The sequence below is a fragment of the Calypte anna genome, chromosome 27 (assembly GCF_003957555.1).
Source record: "Calypte anna isolate BGI_N300 chromosome 27, bCalAnn1_v1.p, whole genome shotgun sequence".
NCBI classification, from domain to species: domain Eukaryota; kingdom Metazoa; phylum Chordata; class Aves; order Apodiformes; family Trochilidae; genus Calypte; species Calypte anna.
In genome coordinates this window covers 1,086,971-1,105,622 of record NC_044272.1, presented here as the reverse complement: position 1 = coordinate 1,105,622, position 18,652 = coordinate 1,086,971, and the positions used below count along the sequence as shown (strand labels likewise).

General features: G+C 47.6%; 1 protein-coding gene across 3 annotated transcripts in view; it reads left to right on the top strand.

Annotated features, from left to right (window-relative positions):
• Positions 1-18,652, top strand: part of FBXL20 (F-box and leucine rich repeat protein 20) — a 34,626-nt gene that overhangs the window by 4,965 nt on the left and 11,009 nt on the right. For 2 of the 3 annotated variants that reach the window (XM_030466097.1, XM_030466096.1), the window contains exons 2-7: positions 8,885-8,946; positions 14,491-14,545; positions 16,788-16,862; positions 17,488-17,582; positions 18,034-18,102; positions 18,277-18,372. In XM_030466097.1, coding sequence (XP_030321957.1) covers positions 8,885-8,946; positions 14,491-14,545; positions 16,788-16,862; positions 17,488-17,582; positions 18,034-18,102; positions 18,277-18,372 — 452 coding nt within the window. The remainder of the gene's footprint in view (positions 1-8,884; positions 8,947-14,490; positions 14,546-16,787; positions 16,863-17,487; positions 17,583-18,033; positions 18,103-18,276; positions 18,373-18,652) is intronic. The other variant, XM_030466098.1, reaches the window with a different exon arrangement.

Here is an 18,652-nt window from a genome sequence, read left to right as displayed (position 1 = left end):
GCAGCAAATACAAGCAGAAATGCCAGAAAAACCCTGGATGTCCCCCCCCTCCCCATCCCTTGGTGGCTTTGGGGCAGCTCCTGGTGAGGACTGATCCCTGTGGTCCTTGGGATGTTTGTGCAGCCCTGCTGGGGGCTTTTCCATCAGGTCCTGGAGGTCAAGGTCCCCTTGGTGCCAATGTCCCCTTGGTGCCAGAGTTCCCCAGGGTGGTTTTTTGTCAGGTTTACCCCTGGAAAATGGGGGTTCCCAACAAAAAGGACTCTGCTGCTGGGGCTGTGTCCCTCCTGCCTGGCAGTTTGCATACCAGGGAAGGGAGGTGGAGAGCAAAGGGATGGCTCTGGCTCCTTTCAGATACCATTATTATTATTATTATTATTATTACTTGGGGCCTGGGCTAGATCAGGTAATTATTGTTTTCAGCATGGGATTACCAGGCTGGGTGTTTGGTTTGACTCATGCCATTAGGAGAGGCAAGCTGGTGAGTGTTGTAGCTGTGCTGATAGGGTGTGAGGCTCTCTGAGCTCTCAGTTTTCCTTCCAGCTCAACCCTCCTTTTATCAGTGGCAAACTTGCCCCGTGCCTTCACACCTCATCCCAAGCAGGGTTTCTTGGAGACCCCATCATTAGACTTAATATCCAAGTCTTGCAGCCAGCTGGGCCCTCAGCATCTCCTTTGATAACAGCCAGATGTTGATAAAAAACTCATGTTGCCACTAACACAGAGCTGGCAGCTTTGGAGAGAGGTGGAACTGTAAGAAATCTGTTCCTCAAGGAAGCTGATTTGAAGTGGCAGGAGGTTTGGTGTGGACTCAGAGGTGTCTCAGCTCTGGCCTGAAAATACTGAGGTGTCAGTTCAGGGGGTTTTAAGGAAGTAAATAAATTCTACAATGCCTGTAGGAAGTCACTGCCCTGCTCAAATGAAGTGGGCAGTTCAAAATGGGTGTTTTTTTCTTTTCTACAAATTAAAAAATGAAGAGTTGTTGTGTTTTACAGCACAGGCCATGGCCACAGGCTGTGTCCCTGTGAAGTTAGGAAGTCCTTGCCTTGCATTCTCCTCCTTTGTGGGCTTGGATGTTGTTTTTACAGGCAACAGTGTGCACTTCAACCTTTGGAGGGTGTGTGTGTGTGTGAGAAAGCAGCCTTGGTTTAGATCAGATATCTTTAATAGGTCAGGAAATACCCAAATAACCATTCCTGGGGGTGTTGAGGTTTTTTGTGCAGCTAAAAGAAGGAGATGCCCAACCCAGTGCTGCTGGAAGCATCTGTGGTCCTTGTGCTTCTCCCTCCTTGTCCCAACCATTCCTCAGCCAGGTGACTGTCACCTCTGCAGCTCAGGGACGTGCCAGCTGCCACTGGTGTTTTCAGGGAGCGTTTCTCATTCAGCACCAGATACAACTTCTGGTAAGGACAAAGCCCATTAAGTGCCACCCTCTGCCTCCCCAGTCTGTCACCAAGCCCTGCTCTGCATCCCTGCCAGGGCTGTTGGGTGGGAACAGCTCAGCTGTGAATGTCCTGCAGCCTGGGGCAGCTGGGAGCAGTCAGGGAAGGTGCTGGAAATGGTCCTGTCTTTAAAATTGGCATTGAAAAATGAGCAGAGTGGGCTTTGAGGTATAGTTGTGGGATGCTTTGCTTGTGGAAGACTGTCTTGGAGCCAGGTCTGGGGTAGAAGAACAAAACAGATGAACAAAAAGTGTAAAACGTGCCCTTTTTTATCTGACAGCAGCTCCTGGTTTGGTTTTGTTTGGTTTTGAAGTTGGATCCAGCCAGTTGAAATGGTCCTTGGTAAATCAGAAATAGTCCCCCCAGCACCTCACCTGCACAGCCCAGCTGACTTGGAAGTTTTTTACCTTTTGAAGGCAGCAACCTGACCTTGTCTGTTTGCACATGGATCACCTGATGGATTTTTTTTCTCCCAGGTAGTTTCTGAGTTGCCCTGCTGGGTCAGCAGTGTGTGTGCTGCAGGCTGCTCCCAACCTGGCCTGCATCTCTGGGGGCCCTGACTTCATTTCTTTGTTCAACCTCACGTTTTTAGCATCGCTGCTTAAAAACAAACATGGAAGAAAAGGCTCTTTATTTAACTTTGTTCCTGAATGCAGAATGGAGCCATTCCCCAGCTGTTGATCCCCAGAAATTCCAGCTTTTCCCAAGCAATAGGAGGCAGGTGAGGGAGAAGTGATCCGGCCGCTGCGTGGTGAGCAGTTTGCCCATTGAGCTATTTTAAGGAATATTAAGCCTATAATAAGCCTTTTTGGCCAGGGTCTATTTCATCCTGGTTCTGTACTGCTTAGTCATGGTTTTGTCTGAGCTGAGCCCTGGGTGGGTGCCAGGCTGGGCCCTGGTGTCCCCTGCATGGCAGGAGGATGCTCAGGTGCTCCCTGCATCCCAGCTGCTAAGGATGGAGCTTGTCCCAGCTCTGCTCAGCAGCCACCCATTTCCCTTAACACAGATCAAACTGGATGCTTGGGGTTGTTGTGGTTGTTTTTTTCTTTTCAAAAACCAAAACACAACCAAAAAAACCCCAAATCCTTGGGTAGCTAAAGGCTGGGAGGAAAACTCACCCAGTCTGGAGTGCTCGAGGATGTAAACAACTCCATGCTCTGTGTCGTGTCCTCCAAAGAGCTGGGGATGTCCCTGCCATTCCCTGTGCCTTAGCTCTGCAGCATGGGGGGGGTTTCTTTGCCTCCTGTAAGGCAGCTCAGCCTCTGCCAGCTCCTGCTGCCCTCACCCCATTACAGGGAGGGAACACTACAGAGCTCCTTCACCTTTCCCTTCTTTGAGCCCTGTTACAGGCACAGAATTCTTTTTCCCCAGAAAGAGCAGAACTAGAGGTGTTCCTATAGACTGGCAGTGTTTGTAAGAAGTCACTTCAAAGCTTCACTCAGCTTTTCCAAAGGAAATACAGAATTAATTCCCCCTTTTTATTATTTTTTTTTTCCATGCTGTTTTACACTCAGCTTTTTTTTTGCTCCACTGGAGCTGTGTGCTCTGGGCTAGGTTTGGCCTTGGGTCTTGTCTTTGTTTCAGTGACTGCACTGTGCTTCTTCATCTCCTCCAACTGGACCAGAGCAGATAAAATTGATATAAATACTACCAGTAACTCAAGATGTTGGAGTCTGAGCCAAAAAAAAAAGCTGAAGATCAACCTCAGAGCATCCTCGACTCGTCAGGATTTCAGCTCTTTGAAGGAATCTGCACAGATGTTTCAGTTTCTTCACCTCAGAACAGCAAAGGATTCTTTGCTAGCTCTGAAGGTTCATCTCCAGAACATCTTGATGATATTGATTGGGTGGGGATGTGAACTGCCAATATGCCAGCTCCATCTGTAGTCCTTAATTTATGGTGGCAGCTCTCAATTCCCCACCTTTCCCAGCTTAAAAGCAGCTTCCAGAATGCATTATTTACTCTCTAATAATTACAGTCTGGTTTCTGTCTTGGCTTTAATTGCTTAATTTCCTGTGGTTATGGAGGGTCTGGCCAGCATTTGCTTGTGGACTGAGGATAGTGAGCTCCAGGTCTCAGCACCAGCTAACATTTCATCCTCAGCACCTGGTTACCTTTTTCTTTTGGGTTTACAAGGCTGCTGGGAGGAGTTTGTGTTACACAGAAGAGTCTGTTACACAAGTAAACCAGTCAAGGAATTTTAAAGCTATAATATTTACTGATATTTCATAGGTTTTTAAGAGGGGGTGTTTCTAAAATCTGCATGAAGTTTGTGTAATGCAGAGAAAGGAAGCACTTTATTGGGCGTGGTTGCCCTAAATTTGCATGTCCTGCTGCCCACCTCTGTGGATGTCCCTCTGGTTGGTTGGGTTGCCATGGTTATCCATGGATCTCCATCTTCTTCCTTTCTTTCCCCCTCTCTGCATCCCCCTGCTCCTGCCCTTGGCCGTGGCAGCGTTCACTGGGTTTGCTTTGTGCTTCTTGAATTGTTTTGGATTTTTGGTCTTCCTCAAGGGGCTGGGTGTGCCAGACCTTGTGCTTGTTTTTCACTGAACTGTGGGTCTTGGTGTAACAACTCATTGCAGTGCCTTTGCTAGCCTTGTAGCCACTGATTCCATCAAGCCCCAGATGAGCTTCATCCCTTTTTCTCCAGCGGGCTTTGAGTTTTCCCCTTTAGAAGAGAAAAGTTTGAGCTCAAAGTCCACGTCTGGGCTAACACCGTGTGCTGGGCTGTTGGCTTTGGCACTGGTGCTTCTAAAGTTAAAGCCTGGTGTGATTTTTATATATTTAGAAGGCCAACCATCCCCCTCCCTGTGCTGGTGCCAGATGTGGTCTCTGTTGCGCAGCAGCTGGGTTTGGCAGCTCCCACCCTCGCTGATGTGAGCAGCAGCTGCAGCCACTGCTGCCTCCTTCCATCACATACAAACAGGGACAAACACTTGATATCCTCTTCATGTTGGTTGTAGTGTGTTTCTTCTCCAACCAAACCACTTTTTCAGTACTTCTCAGGACCATACATACCCTAAAGACTCCCTCTGGGCACAGTTGTGTCCTTTCCGCAGCAGCACACAAGAGTTTTGTGTCAAAACTGCTCTGCAAGAGATCAGACTGAAACTGAACGACTCCTTGGGATCAGCCTCAACTTTATGCCAGTAAATTCCCTGGTGTTTGTTGACAGAGGAGGATTTTGGTGGTGCTGGGAGGTAGCACTGGGTGGTTGGGAAGTTCCAGCATCGGAGGTGCTGGGAGCAGGTGAGTGTTTGCCTGTCAGAGCTGTGCTTTAATCAGAGACCACCTGGGTGATGCTGCACATTGGCTCTGGCTTCTTCCTCACCTCTTCAGCAGGCAAAATTCTCCCAGTTAATGCTGGGAAAATTGGTGGTGTTTTCCAGTGTCCACTGGCATAGAGGTGAGAGAGGCTGGGATGTCTTTGAGCTGCAAAGTACTGAGAAAAGTCCCTGTTGCTGCTGTAGTGGAAAATCTTTTTGGTGTATCAGATGACTAAAAACTGTTATGTTCTTAAAAAAAATGCAGCCAGTAACTTAAGAATTGCTTACAGAGAGTAGTTTTGAGCATTTAGGGTAACATAAAGTCACTGTGGTTTACATTCTGTATGTTAATATTCCTACTTATTTCCAGTAAACACACTGGAAATGTTGAAACAACTCATTTAGAAACTTCTTTTCAAAGGCAAAAAAAAAAGTGAAAAACAAAACTTTTGGTCCCCATAGGAACACCCCTCCAGCCCTTCCCCAACAACAAAATCCAAACCATTGCCAGATGTGACATTTACAGGAAAGTTCCCTCTGCCCAGCCCAGCGCCGCAGCCAAGAGCCCGTGGCAGGTCCTGAGGGGTTTTTCCAGCTCTGTGTGAGCCAGACAAGACAGTTTTGTGCTAGTGTACGTTTGGAGACTTTCTCTGGAACCAGGAGGTTCTGGAAGCAAAGCTTTAGAGTTTTTAGAAACTGTTGAAAACCCAAAAAACTCTTCTGAGTGGAGAAGCTGCTGTGGAATCCCTGGGTCGGTGCCGAGAGCTCCCGATGGATGCAGGGATGGAAACTTCTCACCTACAGAAGATGTTAGCCAGGGTTTGTCCCACCTCCACTTGGCTTTGCCAGTGACAAATGTTTGTGTCATGGAACAGGGAGGAGTTGTGCAGTCTCCAGGAGCAGAGCAGTTGAATCAGTCCAGGACACCTCATTTCTGTGCTGAGTATCAGCCACATCGCTGCACTCCGAGCAGGGCAGAGAGGGTGGCACCAGCTCTGATGGGGAGAGCCAGGCCAAGTCCCCATGCCTGGGTGGCTTCTGAAGCCTGACAATGCAAGACTTGCTCCAAGGTTAAATGAGTGGCTGCAATAATGACAATAAAGGCTCTGCTTTGTGTTTTAACTCCAGTAATTCCTACCTCCTGAAGGTTGCTTCACTTGGAGAGCTTGCATCAACTGTTGTTCGTGTCCCTCTTTGCATGGGTGATGAGGACAGGATGTCTGTAGGTGTTTCTGGTGCTGGGACACTGGTAATTACACACTGTCACCCACTGTCATCTCAGCCCTGTGTTGATGTCATGCAGATGACCCAGTTTGGGTGGCTGGGTCCTGTAATGAGTGGCTGACACAGCCCAGTCCTCAATAGCAGCTCTGTCCCCAGCAGTGCTGCTGCAGATCCATCTGCTCATCAGCCCCTGCCCACTGCTGCAACCCAAGGAACTGAAAAACTTGGAATATTCTGAAAGGCAGGGGAAGAGTTACCAAACAGCAATGGTGCTGAGTGGCTTCAGTGTCGGGCAGCAAGAACAGGATCTTTTAATTGTCTTTGTCCGTTTGTTTTCAGGAATTTGCTTGGTTTGAATGCTGCTGGGTGACAGAGAAGCACAGCAGCTTTTCTGGCTTTGGGAGCAGAGCTGGGCAATACTTTTATTACAGGAAAATTAAATCACCTTCACTGAGCAATGGTCAAATCCTCTGGGTGCCCTGTGTAGCTCCAGCTGCTCAGGGCTTCCAACCTGGAGATGTTGCTTTGAAAACCAGTGAGAGATTTCTGGTAAAACCACTGGGAAATGCAGCAATCTGTTTTAAACTTTTTCCAGCTCTGGTGTTTTGGCAGGATGTGTGTGGCTGATGCTTGTATGGACTTGCTAACAACTCAGAATGTCCATATTTAACTTGTTCTACTTGCTGCCTTGGCTTTGCAATAGATCCCAACTCCAGCCTTGTTTTCACCCAGCCTCTTATCTGAGCAGGAATTGGAGGAAGGCTTGGAGAGAAGGGATCTGGTGATGGACCCTGGCACATCCCAGCCTGCAGCAGAGGGGAGTTCCAGAGCTGAGGTTCTCATCCTGCTTCCACTCCCTCAGCTCTGTCCATGGACTTATTTTAGTAAGATAAAACCCAAACTTCTCCTTAGTGTAGTCCTGCTCAAAGGGCAGCTTCTGCTGAAAAAAAAAAACCAAAAAAGCAGAAAGAAAACAATTTAAGGCTTTGATTTGCATTAAAATCAAGATCAGCTTTCTCCACAGAGCAATGTGATGGGCAGAAGTGGAGGAGTTCCCTGTGTTTTGCACAGAGCTGGGGCTGCTGCCTGTGTCCTCACAGGGAAATTTGAATTCAGACAAAGCCTTCTTGCCAATACAGATGAGACAGAAAAAGCTGGCTGGCTGCTTCTGGAATCTCTATTTTAATCCTTCCTGCCCCTTGCCTGTTGTCTTCTGGTCTGGTTCCTTTTCGGAAGTCTCCTGCTGCTCTCTGATTTGCACCTTTAATTTCTCTCACCCTTTTTCTGAGGGGGGTGGAGGTTTCTGCTTCAGATCTGCTCTGGACAATAATAGGAAAGAGGATAATCTGCCTGTTGTCTATTGTTCTCCTAGCTGGGGAAAGAAATCTCACAGCCGTGTTTTCCCATGAATAATTCCTCTGCCTTTCTCCTTCTTCAGAGCTTTCTCCAGAATTTTCTTAATTTCCCAGTGGATCAGCAAAGCCAGATAATGAGGTGATCCAGTCCCAGGAGGTGTCAGCTCCTTTCACAGCCTGCCCTGGCTCCCTGGGACACTCAGCACTTACCTGCCAAGAGGCAGAGAGTCACTGGAGGAGATGCTCTTCTGCCCTCACCTCTGAGGGGACAGACTTCCCAGAATTTGTGTTAGCTGGAGAGATGGCAAAACTTCCATTTTAATTACCTGCAAAACAGGCTGAGTAGTTGCCTGTCTAGAGGACTGGTTAGGACTTGCTAATTTGTGATATCTCCTGGTGGGAAGTGATAAAAGTGTCTTGGGGGGGGGGGGTGGGAAGCAACACTCTGCTTCTGTGTGGCATTTTGGGAAAGAGTTTGTGTCCCACTTCACTTTGTTGAGATAATCAGAAGGCCAACTGTGATTTAGAAACACAGCTTTGAAGTTTGACTCAAAAAACCATCATTTTTTGTGTGCTGGGGTGTTGGTGCTGCCATAATTCTGTTGTCAGACTCCTGTCACAGACTGGAACCCATGGAAAAGCCACTGGGTGCTTTGTGTTAAGCTCTGGTGGTCTCTGTGCTAGGTGCTGAGCTTGGGTTGATGCTTAGGCACGGAGTATTTGCTGTGAGGGAGGCCTAGCAGCACAGCTTTGTAAGCCACTAAGATCTTACTTTCCTTTTTTAACTCTTAATCTGATCCTCTGGCACTGAAGTGACCCAGCTGAGGCTTTATTTGCTTTGCATGCATCCAACTAAATTGCTTCAGCCTGATGAGAAAAGGTTTCTTCAGCCTCCAGTTTCAGGAGGAGTTTTTCCCAGGTGTGTAGCTCAGGAACATCAGCTCTCATCCCTTGTTCCAGGAGATTAAAGAGAAACTTGATTAATTCAATTAAAGCTCCTTCTCCTTGTTCCCTGCTTTGCTTTTGGAAATGTCAAACCCATCTTTCTGAATGAAGAGGCAGAGGGGGGGGCTCAGCAGTCTCAGTTCCCAGAGCCCTCCCATCATTCCTCCCCCAGGCACCAGTGTGTGGAGGTGGTTTGGTGGTTTTCTCCCCTTGGGAAGACAAGAGGAAAGCTTTTAAAGATGTGGAGATGTTTCCCAAGAAGCACATGAGGCTTTTGCTGGTTTTCTTTGGAGTCCTCTGTAAAGAGAAGCTTCTCTCACTCTTAGTGGTGTTGTTTTAGTTGGTTCATTTTGGGTTTATAAATGCTGCAGCTTCCTATAGGCAGTGCCAGCCCCTCATTATCCACAAGCATTCTTCCATTGATTTTTTAGTCTCTATTTTCTGTACCAGTCTATCCAGCCAAGGTCCAGTCCAGGAGTTTGAAAGCTTGAGCCCAACATTTTTATCTTTTCAGAATTTATTGAGCCAGGTGTCTCTCTTGAAATCTCCTTGTTAAGCAGCAGCTGCTTCCCTGGAGCTTTTGTTTCCATCATGAAAATATATGGCTGAAATGTTTAAATTGGGTTTTTTTGGTTTGTTTTTTTTTTTACAGATGTTCTCAAACAATGATGAAGCTGCAATCAACAAGAAACTTCCCAAAGAGCTGCTGCTTCGGTAAGGTTTTCCCCCATGTGTAAACTTGGAGACTCTGTTGTGGTTTTATTTCCAGCCAGGAGCTGATTTTGCTGATATGCTCCTAAGTCATGAGCTGGGATTGGGTCACTCAGGAAGCAGTAGACAAACAGAAACAAATCAAAAGTCTGCATCAGCAGCAGTTGATGCTAAATATCATTAGGGTTTGGTTTTGGAGATGTTCAATTAATTTGCTGTGGAAGAGCTAAGGGATAAACAAGAGAGGGCTGAATAGAAATTGTAAGTACAGGCTGATGGGGGGCACCCTGGCTGAAGGGTTCCACACAACAGAATTTTGTCCCTCTCTGGAGCAGATTTTTTCCTGTTCCTCATCCCTAAAAGATGCTCAGCACCCAGCAGGATGGTCCTGGTGGTGAAGAGCAAACAGCTCAGAGAGCTCTGCCCTCTCCTTGGGCTGCTCTTCCACCCATGGACACTTTGGGTTTGACTTTCCCAGCACAGGAGTAGGGGATGAGGGGGGGGGTTTGCCTCAGCCCTCAAGCTCCAGGTCCTAAAGTTCCTCAGCACTTCCAGTTGGGACACTGGGCTGGAAATGGGAAATTGCAGGTGGCAGCTTCAGTTCTTCACATGAACAAAATTCCTGCACTGTGAGGAGCTGTGTAGTGCTGTCAACATTTCATGGCAATAAAGAGGCTGAGGAGAGGAGCTCTGGCACAGGGAACTGCTTCTGGTTCACTTGTGAAATAAAATGAACAGAAAAAAAAATCTGACTCCTTCTTTTGACTGATGCTGCCTCCTCTGTTCCCTCTGATGGCATCTCCAGTCTGATTCAGTCTCTTTTATTCCACTATTATTGATCCAGAAGCAAGATGTGTGGCTCTAAAGCCCTCCTTTTGGAGGTGTCTTTGGGGTTTGAGGCTGGGATGCAGGCAAGGGGCTGTCCAGAAATCACTGGGTAAAAATCAGCATCCTGGAGCAGGGAAGGAGGAGGAGGAGGATGGAGTCACAAGAGGGATGTCCCAGCCCTGGTGACTCTGCATGGTGCCAGCACCCAGCACCTCTCCTGAGGTCATGGCATGGATGTGTTGCAGCAAGGTGGAATTGGAAGAGTAAGAGAAATGTCTGTCTGGATTTTCTGAGGAGAGGATTCATGTTTTCTGATGGAAGTGAGGAGGCTCTGGAACTGCAGATGCAACAAAATCAGGATTTGTCCTTGTGCAGGTGGTGAGGAGCAGGATGTGAAGCAAGGAGTTTGTGTGGCACGAGGGAAGCAGGGACTGTGGTAGGGAGGAGAAGTTTAGGGGGGAGTGGAATTTAATTGGGATTTTTGCATGAGGATTAGGAGAGGTGTGTGGGCACTGGGCTCCTGAGATCAGTCACAGTGGAATGATCCTGAGTGGGACATCTTGGGCCAGAGGAGGTGGCTGGTGCTGAGGAAGGTTACTGGGCAACTGGAAAAGGATTTGTGGTGAGTAGGAGGGAAGATCCTGCACCAAGCAGGGAATTTCAGCAGTGCAAGCCAAGTCCTCAGCAGCACACACACTGTTTTATCATTTTATCCCAAGTGTTTTCTCATTTGAGCCTTGGTGTCACTCATCATCCTGACCTGCAGAGCACAGCGAGTGCTCAGGACCCTGTGGAACCCTGACAAAATTGAGATGAAGTTTATAAATGTTAAAGTTCATAAGTGATGGTTTTGAGAGTTGGAATTCACTGTTAGCATACTGTGAAAATTAATTAGTGTGGATTGACAGTGCAGCCTTTGAAAGGGAAACTTGGATGCATTTATCTGCAGGAATCTCCTGTAAATGAGTGTCAGTGTCTACAAGACAAAGAGTTATGTGTGTAACAGTGCTGCTGTGTAATGTCTTGTTCTCTGGTTTGTTCATTCTGCAGATGGCATTGATGTCTCATGTGTGTGGTTGCAAAGTGGAAAGCTGTACTTGAGCAAAAGAAAGAGTAGGAGGGTATCAAAGGGGTGAACAGCAGCCTTTGTCACACCCCAAGAGACAGAAATGTGCAAATCCAGTGACACTTTTTGCCTGGGAGGTTGGGGGGGGAGGTGGAGAGTGCTTTGAAGAGCTGTCCCCAAAAGTCACCCCTTTACATGTGTCCATGGCACATCCTGGGGTCCCCTACCCCATGGCAGTGATGTTTGTCCTGCATTTCCCTGAGAGCAGAACTTCAACAAAGGTGTCCTGGAGCACCTGGGTGGAGAAACCAACTGATGGGTCACAACTCCTTGTCCTGATGCCACCAACCCCGCCTCAGCTTTGTCCCCTGCCAGCAGACAGCCCAGGAGCTCACACCTTTATCTCTGAGGGAACCTTTACACCCCCAAAAACGAGCCAAACCAGCAAAAAATGGCATTACCTTCACCACCCTCATTCATTGCCTGCTGCCAGCTCCTCTGTGGGCAGCATCTTGGTGACTCTGAAGGGTGAGTTTGTGGTCCCCATCAGCTGTGTCCCCAAAAGGGCCACCACATCCCAGTCCATCCCAGTCTCCCCATGCTGGTGCTCACCATGCCCTGCTGAAAGGTCCATTCCATCCCTGGGGGCTGCCAGCACCTCCTGCCTTGTCTGGAAGCCAAACCCCCAACCCCAGCCTGACTTTCCTGGGGGTCTCTGCTGGGGTCCTGATGAAGTTTGGACTCTTGGCTTGAGGTGGGGCTGCTGGGGAGCTGCTGGAGCTCATCTTTGCCTTACTGGTTCATGGGCAGGTCAAGCACTTGGCAGTTCTCTCCTGGGGTAAGCAGCTTTTGCTCAGTGCCACCTCCTGCTCAATGCCAGCCCCTTCCCAGCACACCCAGGCACTGCCATGGGCTTTGCCATCTGACCTCCAAGCCCATGGGGATTTATTTATCCCTCTCTGGGGACAAGGGAGCATTTGGAGGGGGGGATGTGGGTACTGGAGAGGTGGCAGCAAAGCTGTGGGTTCTGCCCTGCAAAGCCCTGAGCAGAATGTACCCTGACTGGGGGGTCACAGACAGACATTGATGGTGATAATTTTAGAAGGCTGGAGGTCTGAGCTTGGTCACCTCCAGACCTGCAGCATCCAGGGATTTCATGAAAGTCTTGACCCTAATCTAATTAGAGAGGCAGTGGGAAAGTGAGGAGTGCTAGAAAACCCTGAGTGGATTAAGAGATTGAAACCTGAAAAATGCTCCAGCTCCAGCATGTTTCAGCTCAGTTGGTGCTGGAGCAGTCAGGCAGAGCCCTAAAAGTGGTGAGTTTACTTGTTAGGGAAGTGATTTAATCTGCTGCAATACCAGACTTGGTTTAATTCCTGTTTGGAATACTTAGGCTGCCTTCACCCATGATCACTCTTTGATGATGAAGTTACTGGTGGATTATTTTCTTCCTGCCAGCTCTTCTGAAGAGTAAAAAGGCAAAAGTAAGAGTACAGCAGTCAGGAGAAGAGAAATTCTGTGTGCTGGGTGTGAAGCTGAGCATCCTTGCAATGGCCCTGCTGGATCTGTTCAGGCAGAATTAGGAAAGCCAGTGCTGCTTTCTTTCACCACATAAACTGAATCTGACAAGAGCAGCAGTTATTTTTGAAGGATTTGGTGCTTTGGAACAACTCCAACAGGAATTGTCCCTCCATTATTGAGAGAGGGGCTGGAGCCGACTGAATTTCCTGTCAGCCCAGTGGGTTTATTCCTTCTTGTCAAGTCCAGTTTTAATTGAGCCATAACGTAACAGCCAGAGCACATATTATTTCAGGTGAACATACAGAAGAGCTTTACTTTATTATTTTATTTAGTGGATGTGCAGTTTGCTGAAGGAGACCCAGGATTTGTCACCCATGCTGCTCACTACCTGGGCAGCTTCTCTGTGGGGTTCTGTTGCTTCTTTTATTTTATTTTAAATTGTTCCTTAACAGCTCCTTGGAGAGGAAAAAGCTTTTCCTCAGGGCTGCCTTGGAAAACTCAGCTGGGGTGGTTGTTCCTGCAGGATTTTAGCTGTGCCCCTCTTGTTCCCTCCAGTTCATGGGAAGCGCTGGAGTTGGAGCCGGTTCTGAAATGACCAAAATGCACAAGAGAGCTGCTGGAAAGAGTCATCTTTGCCATCTGATTCTGCTGAGTCATTGGCTGATAGTCTTGAACCAATGTGAGAGCAGCTCAGAAAACACTGGAAAATGCTCTTGAGCTTTTTCAGAGCCAAAGTCTCTCAGTCAGACAACAAAGGGGCTCCTGGCAGAGCTGGGAGGTGACCCCGGGATTGGGTTGATATCCCTTGTGTTCTGTGGGTTCAGTGGGAAGGGAGGAGCAGGAAGCAGGAAAGAATTCAACCAAGACCTACTAGCCCTGATAGATGGATGAGATGGTTATTAATAGCCTGGGATTTCCACGGAGAAAGCAATTTTCATGGAACTCCAGCAGCCCTGTGTAGTTACTGACCCAGCCACCGTTCCCAGGGAGTTTGATATTTTTTGCTGCTGTGATGGGAATCTAGGGTGAAAGTAAGAATTTTCCCTAGCTTCTCTCACTTCCCCAGGCTTTCCTTGTATTGTTGGATGTTGGCATTGTGCTAAAGAAATCCTCAGTGCTCCCATACATGCCTGAAGAAATGACATTTAATGCAAGGGGACGGTGCCTGTCAGAACTGCTGCTGCAGCCCAGGGGGGGTTTCCCAGGCACTGTCACAGTCTCTGCAGATGAACTTCACTTCCAAACCTCTTCCCTGGGTGCATCTCAGCGTGTCACTGGAAATTCTGTCTCGTGATGTGATGCATAAGGCACAGAGAAGGATCTGGAAGCAAACTCCCCGAATCTGGGTGTCTTTGGGCAGTGCAGAATCCCTGAGTGTGTGACTGTCACAAGGGATGTCTGAGCCCAGTGCAGCCTTGCAGGTATCACTATCAACATCCTTTATCCCAACAAATAAAACAGCAACACCAGGGTGTTGGCCTGAGCCCTTGGGTGTGCCCTGGCAGAGGAATTCCCTACCACAGAGTGACCCCATCACCTCATCCTAAAACATCCCCTGGACACTGCCCTGACACAACCAAACAGCTCAGCTGGCTGGGCAAGTTGTTTGGTGGTGGTGCAGAGTTAAAATGCTCCTCCTGGCTCTGTGTTAGCAGCACTTTGTGGAAAAGAAAAAGAAAAAAAATCATCCCTGCACTCCCATCCCAGGCTGTGGCATGGATCTGGTCCCACAACTTCCTACAATTCCAGCTCCTTCTTGCTGAAGGGGTTGGGGTTGTGCAGAGGCTGATCCCAGCCTGGGCTTTGCTCCTGCCATGCCCTGGCAGCTGAGGATTTGACTGACAGTCCCTATCAGTGCCTGTTTTGATCAATAATTGTCCTGTTCCCTGTCAGTAAACAGGGGAAGGTGTGAGATCAATATTCCACAGTGGTTCAGGATCTGTGTTTTGCTGTCGTTTGGTAACTGCTGGGTCTGCACTTCTTTTCACAGTCCAGCTTTCATCTGAATCACAAAGAAGTTTTGCTGTCTCCAGTCCTTTTTTTTTTTTTTTTTTTTCCCCTTCCTTTGTTTTCCATGTTCTCTTTGTTATAAATGTAAATAACTCACGAGGTGTCTTTTCCTTCTTTTCCAGAATTTTCTCTTTCCTGGATGTGGTCACTCTCTGTCGGTGTGCTCAAGTTTCCAGGGTAAGAACCTTCCTTCCTCCAGCCTCTTCTAACATGTCAAGCCAGGAGGATTTGTACCAGGGAGCTTTGTACAACCCAACCATTGTTATTTACTGCCCTGTGCTAATGCCACAACACCAGAAGCTTCTGCTGGCAGCAGGGATGGGGACTCAAAGCTGGAATCCTGCTGTGCTGCTGTCCCCAGCCCAGGTTACCAGGGGGAGGTGTCTGGCTTTTTGCCCAAGAACTCTCCAGGCAGCCTGGGTTGGTACAGGAGGTCTGTGCTGATGGAAATACCCAAACTTGGATGGGTCTAAAATGGCATCTTGGGGGTTTTGATGGAGATACAGAAGTTGTGGTTCATGAGGATGCTGCACAGTCAGGGGAAGTTCAACTTTCCTGCTCGGATGTAGTTGAAGGAAGCATGAGACAAAAAAAACCAATAATAGAGTGTCTGAATTGTTTAGGACTGGGTTTTTTTGGTTTTTTTCTTAAGTAGCTCTTAGTTTTGTGGGCTTCAGCTAATGAAATCCACCTTGGATTATTTGCTTGGGAAAGTTCCTCCAAGTGCAGGTCCAGCTGTCTGGAGCCAGGAGCTGTGTTCAGATTTGCCTTTCCAGTGTCTGATGAGGCATCCAGAGGAAGCAGCACTGCAGCACCAGGGAAGGCAGAGAGGAAAATGTTTGCAGTGGTGGTCACCAGGCTGGCAGAGCCCATGCTGAATGACACCTGTAGAAAAGTCACCAATTTTGGGTGCAAACTTGAGCCATATCTTGTTTCACTCCTCAGCCTACATAAGAATAAAAAAAAGACTCCTTAAACATCTTAAATGGCACTGAAAAAGAACCTGTGTGGTGCTCTGGGTCTTAGTTGTCCTCCCATCTTCTCTGGATGACCAGAATGCCACTGAAAGAGCTGAAATTCACTGCTCCAGCAGAACCATGACCAGACTGGGCTGGCAGAGAGCTTTGCCAATGTCAAGGTGTGCTCCCAGATCAGTCCCTGCCTCTGTTTGCAGAGTCCCCAGGGCATCTGGGAACACATCAGTCCCTGGGACACAGCCTGGCTTGGAAATGACTCCTATACCCACCCAGAGCTACAGAAATGCTGCTCCTGGTGTTCCCTCCATCACACATTCAATTATGCTGTGCTAGAACTTGCACCCACTGATGTGTTTCTTTTCCACTGATGTGTTTCTTTTCCACTGGAGCTATTAATTTTCTCATCAGGCAGCAAAACAAACAGCCAAATGAGGGCTTAAAATGCAGAAAATCAATTAATGCTTTCAGTCCTGGTGGCTGTTATAAAAAGGCTTGCACAAGAACCAGGGTGTTGTGATGGGGTTGGAGCCTGGTGCCTGGGTGAGATGTGGTGTAAAACCAGCCCTGGGTCCCTGCACGTGCATGGTTATTATGAGATCTGGTGGTTTAATTTGAATATGTAATTAAAACGTGGAGTAGAGTGCTGTGCTGACAGCCTTTTGGATTCATCAAGGGCAGGATTAGTAACATTCAGTTCCTGGTTCTCATCTGGAGCATCAACCACGTGAGATTTTCCTGTCGTTTAAAAAAGAAAAAAAAAAAAAAAAAAAGAGAAAAAATAAAAATCAATTTTTAAAATAATTTTTAAATCATTTAAAACTAAAGAGTGAAGCCAGAGGTGGTGAACACTGTCACTCTGTCACTCATCTGCAACAGCCTGGACTTTTCAGAGCTTACAGAGCTTTGAATTTCTCCACTTTTAGGACCCAGCACCCCAAGCACCAAGCTGTGGAGCTGCCCTGACCCCACCTCCTGCTGCTGGGGGTGTGCAGGGTGACAGCCTGGCCCTCCCCTGGGGGATGTCACCCCAGAACCTTCCATCCCAGTGCCACCAGGTCCTCCACACCCTCAGATTGTGTCACTTCTCTTGCCAGTGCAGGTGCCTGGTTTAGGGTCTCCTTTGGGACTCACCCATGTCGTGGGGTCCTTCATCTTTAGAGGATGCTGGAAATGGTTTAGGGGATTAGATTCCAACCAGGACTGAAGATTCCCACATTCCAGGACTGCTCCATCTCCTGTCCTGGCCACCTTCACATCCGTGCCACTTTTGGGGACATTCTGAGGCAGTGGTTCTGGTAACTGCAGAGTTTTCTTTCTCAGCTGGGATTGTTGCTTTCACATTGTTGTTCCTAAAAGGCCCAAACCCTCACTCTTGTCCCCACTGCCAGGTTTGGTTGTTTCATGTATTAACAACACATTTCCATTTTTTTCCCCTGATCAAGGCATGGAATGTTCTGGCCCTGGATGGCAGCAACTGGCAGCGAATTGACCTGTTTGATTTCCAGAGGGATATTGAGGTATAATTAAGTGACATACAAACCCATTTTTCTTCTTAAAATGTGATTACAGCCTAGGATGGATTAATACTCCCAGAGTAACCCTTTTTACCATCTCTGGGGATAGAAATCATTAATTTCACTTCTCCTTAGCTTCAGGGAGTCTTTAAAGTCTTGGCAATTCATTCAGCTTTTGAAAATGGCCAGAATTGGGTATCTCTACCAAAGCTTAAAGTAGTAATAGAAGGAAAGGGTTTTGTGTATCTTCTGGGAAGAGAAGTCAGGTGGATAGGTGTGTTCTTGTGGAAAACTGCTGTGCAGCAGAGTTTTGGCTGCTTTCCTTTCACTCCAAGAGAGGTGAACACAGCAGTGACCTGAGACCCTGGAGACTGAATGTCTTGTGAGAGGTGGCCTGGGATGCACCTCTGCTTTCCTGTCTGTAATGGAGAAAAAGTTATTCCTTGTCTCTCCATCTTCAGAAGCTGAATAATTCTCTTTCTCCCTGCCTTAGATGATTATAATGGCATTTTTATTATCCTTAGCACTGTTTTACCTAGAATGACAAACTGTTAAGTTTCTGTAATGCAGCTTTTTGGACAAGCAGGTGACTTTTGGGTTTTAATGCCATTCCTTCTGTCTCCAACAGGGCCGAGTGGTTGAGAATATTTCTAAAAGGTGTGGGGGCTTCTTGAGGAAGCTGAGCCTGAGGGGCTGCCTTGGAGTGGGAGACAATGCATTAAGGTGGTGCTACAGCTTCCTTCTGCCCTTCAGTAGGAGATAAAGAATGGATCAGTGTCTGCAACCACAGAGGACTCATTTATGGACACTCTAGGAACTGAGATATTTAACCTGAGTGTCAAACTTCAAGCATTGAGAGCAATAACACAGAAGCCTTTTTAATTTCTCATTTTTTAGCCTCAGACAGGAGCCATTTCTCTCAGTTCTCATTAAGATAACACCAGCTGCTGTTACAGGCTGAGTGGTAACTGGTGCTGGATTACAGACTTTTGCCTTTACCCTGGGAAATCCCAAGGCAGGATATGGGGGGCAACATGTCAAATATTTGATTTACTTCTTAATTTTGCCTGAGACAGTTTTGTAAAATTGTATCTAATTACCCAGTTAAACGCTGTAAAACACCTGGAAATTTATTGCCTAGAAAACACTGAGTTTCCTCTTTTCTTTGATCAAGGACTTTTGCACAGAACTGCAGAAACATTGAAGTTTTGAACCTAAATGGCTGCACCAAGATCACAGATGCGTGAGTAACCTTCCCATCTCTGCTCCCATCCCCTTCTCCCCATGTCCCAGCTTATATCCTCTGTCTCCTTTGCCAGGCCAGGCCAGGCCTGTGGTAGAAAATGCAATATTTGACACACCAAAACCCTGTGATTTCAGTCTGCTCCACGACTGTGTCTCCTCTGCTCTCTTCCAGCACGTGTACCAGCCTCAGTAAGTTCTGCTCTAAGCTCAGGCACCTTGATTTGGCTTCCTGCACCTCCATAACCAACCTATCTCTGAAAGCACTGAGGTAGGAGTCAAAAACTCTGGAGTTTTGCTGGTGGGACCCCCTGTGTGCTTGGGAGGAGAGTGATGTGGTCGGTGGGGAGAGTTCGGGCATCCCCAGCAGAGCTCAGCGTTCCCACCTCTGGGGTTGCAAGTAGAGGAGGAGGAGAACTCAGTAAAAGCTGCCTTCCACCTTGCTTGCATCCCTCCTGGTGGTTCTTAGTGATAAAAGAAGAATTTCATTCTGCTGGAAGCTTGGAGGAGGGATTTTTGGGGAGGCAGAAGTCTTGCTCTGCATTTTGAAA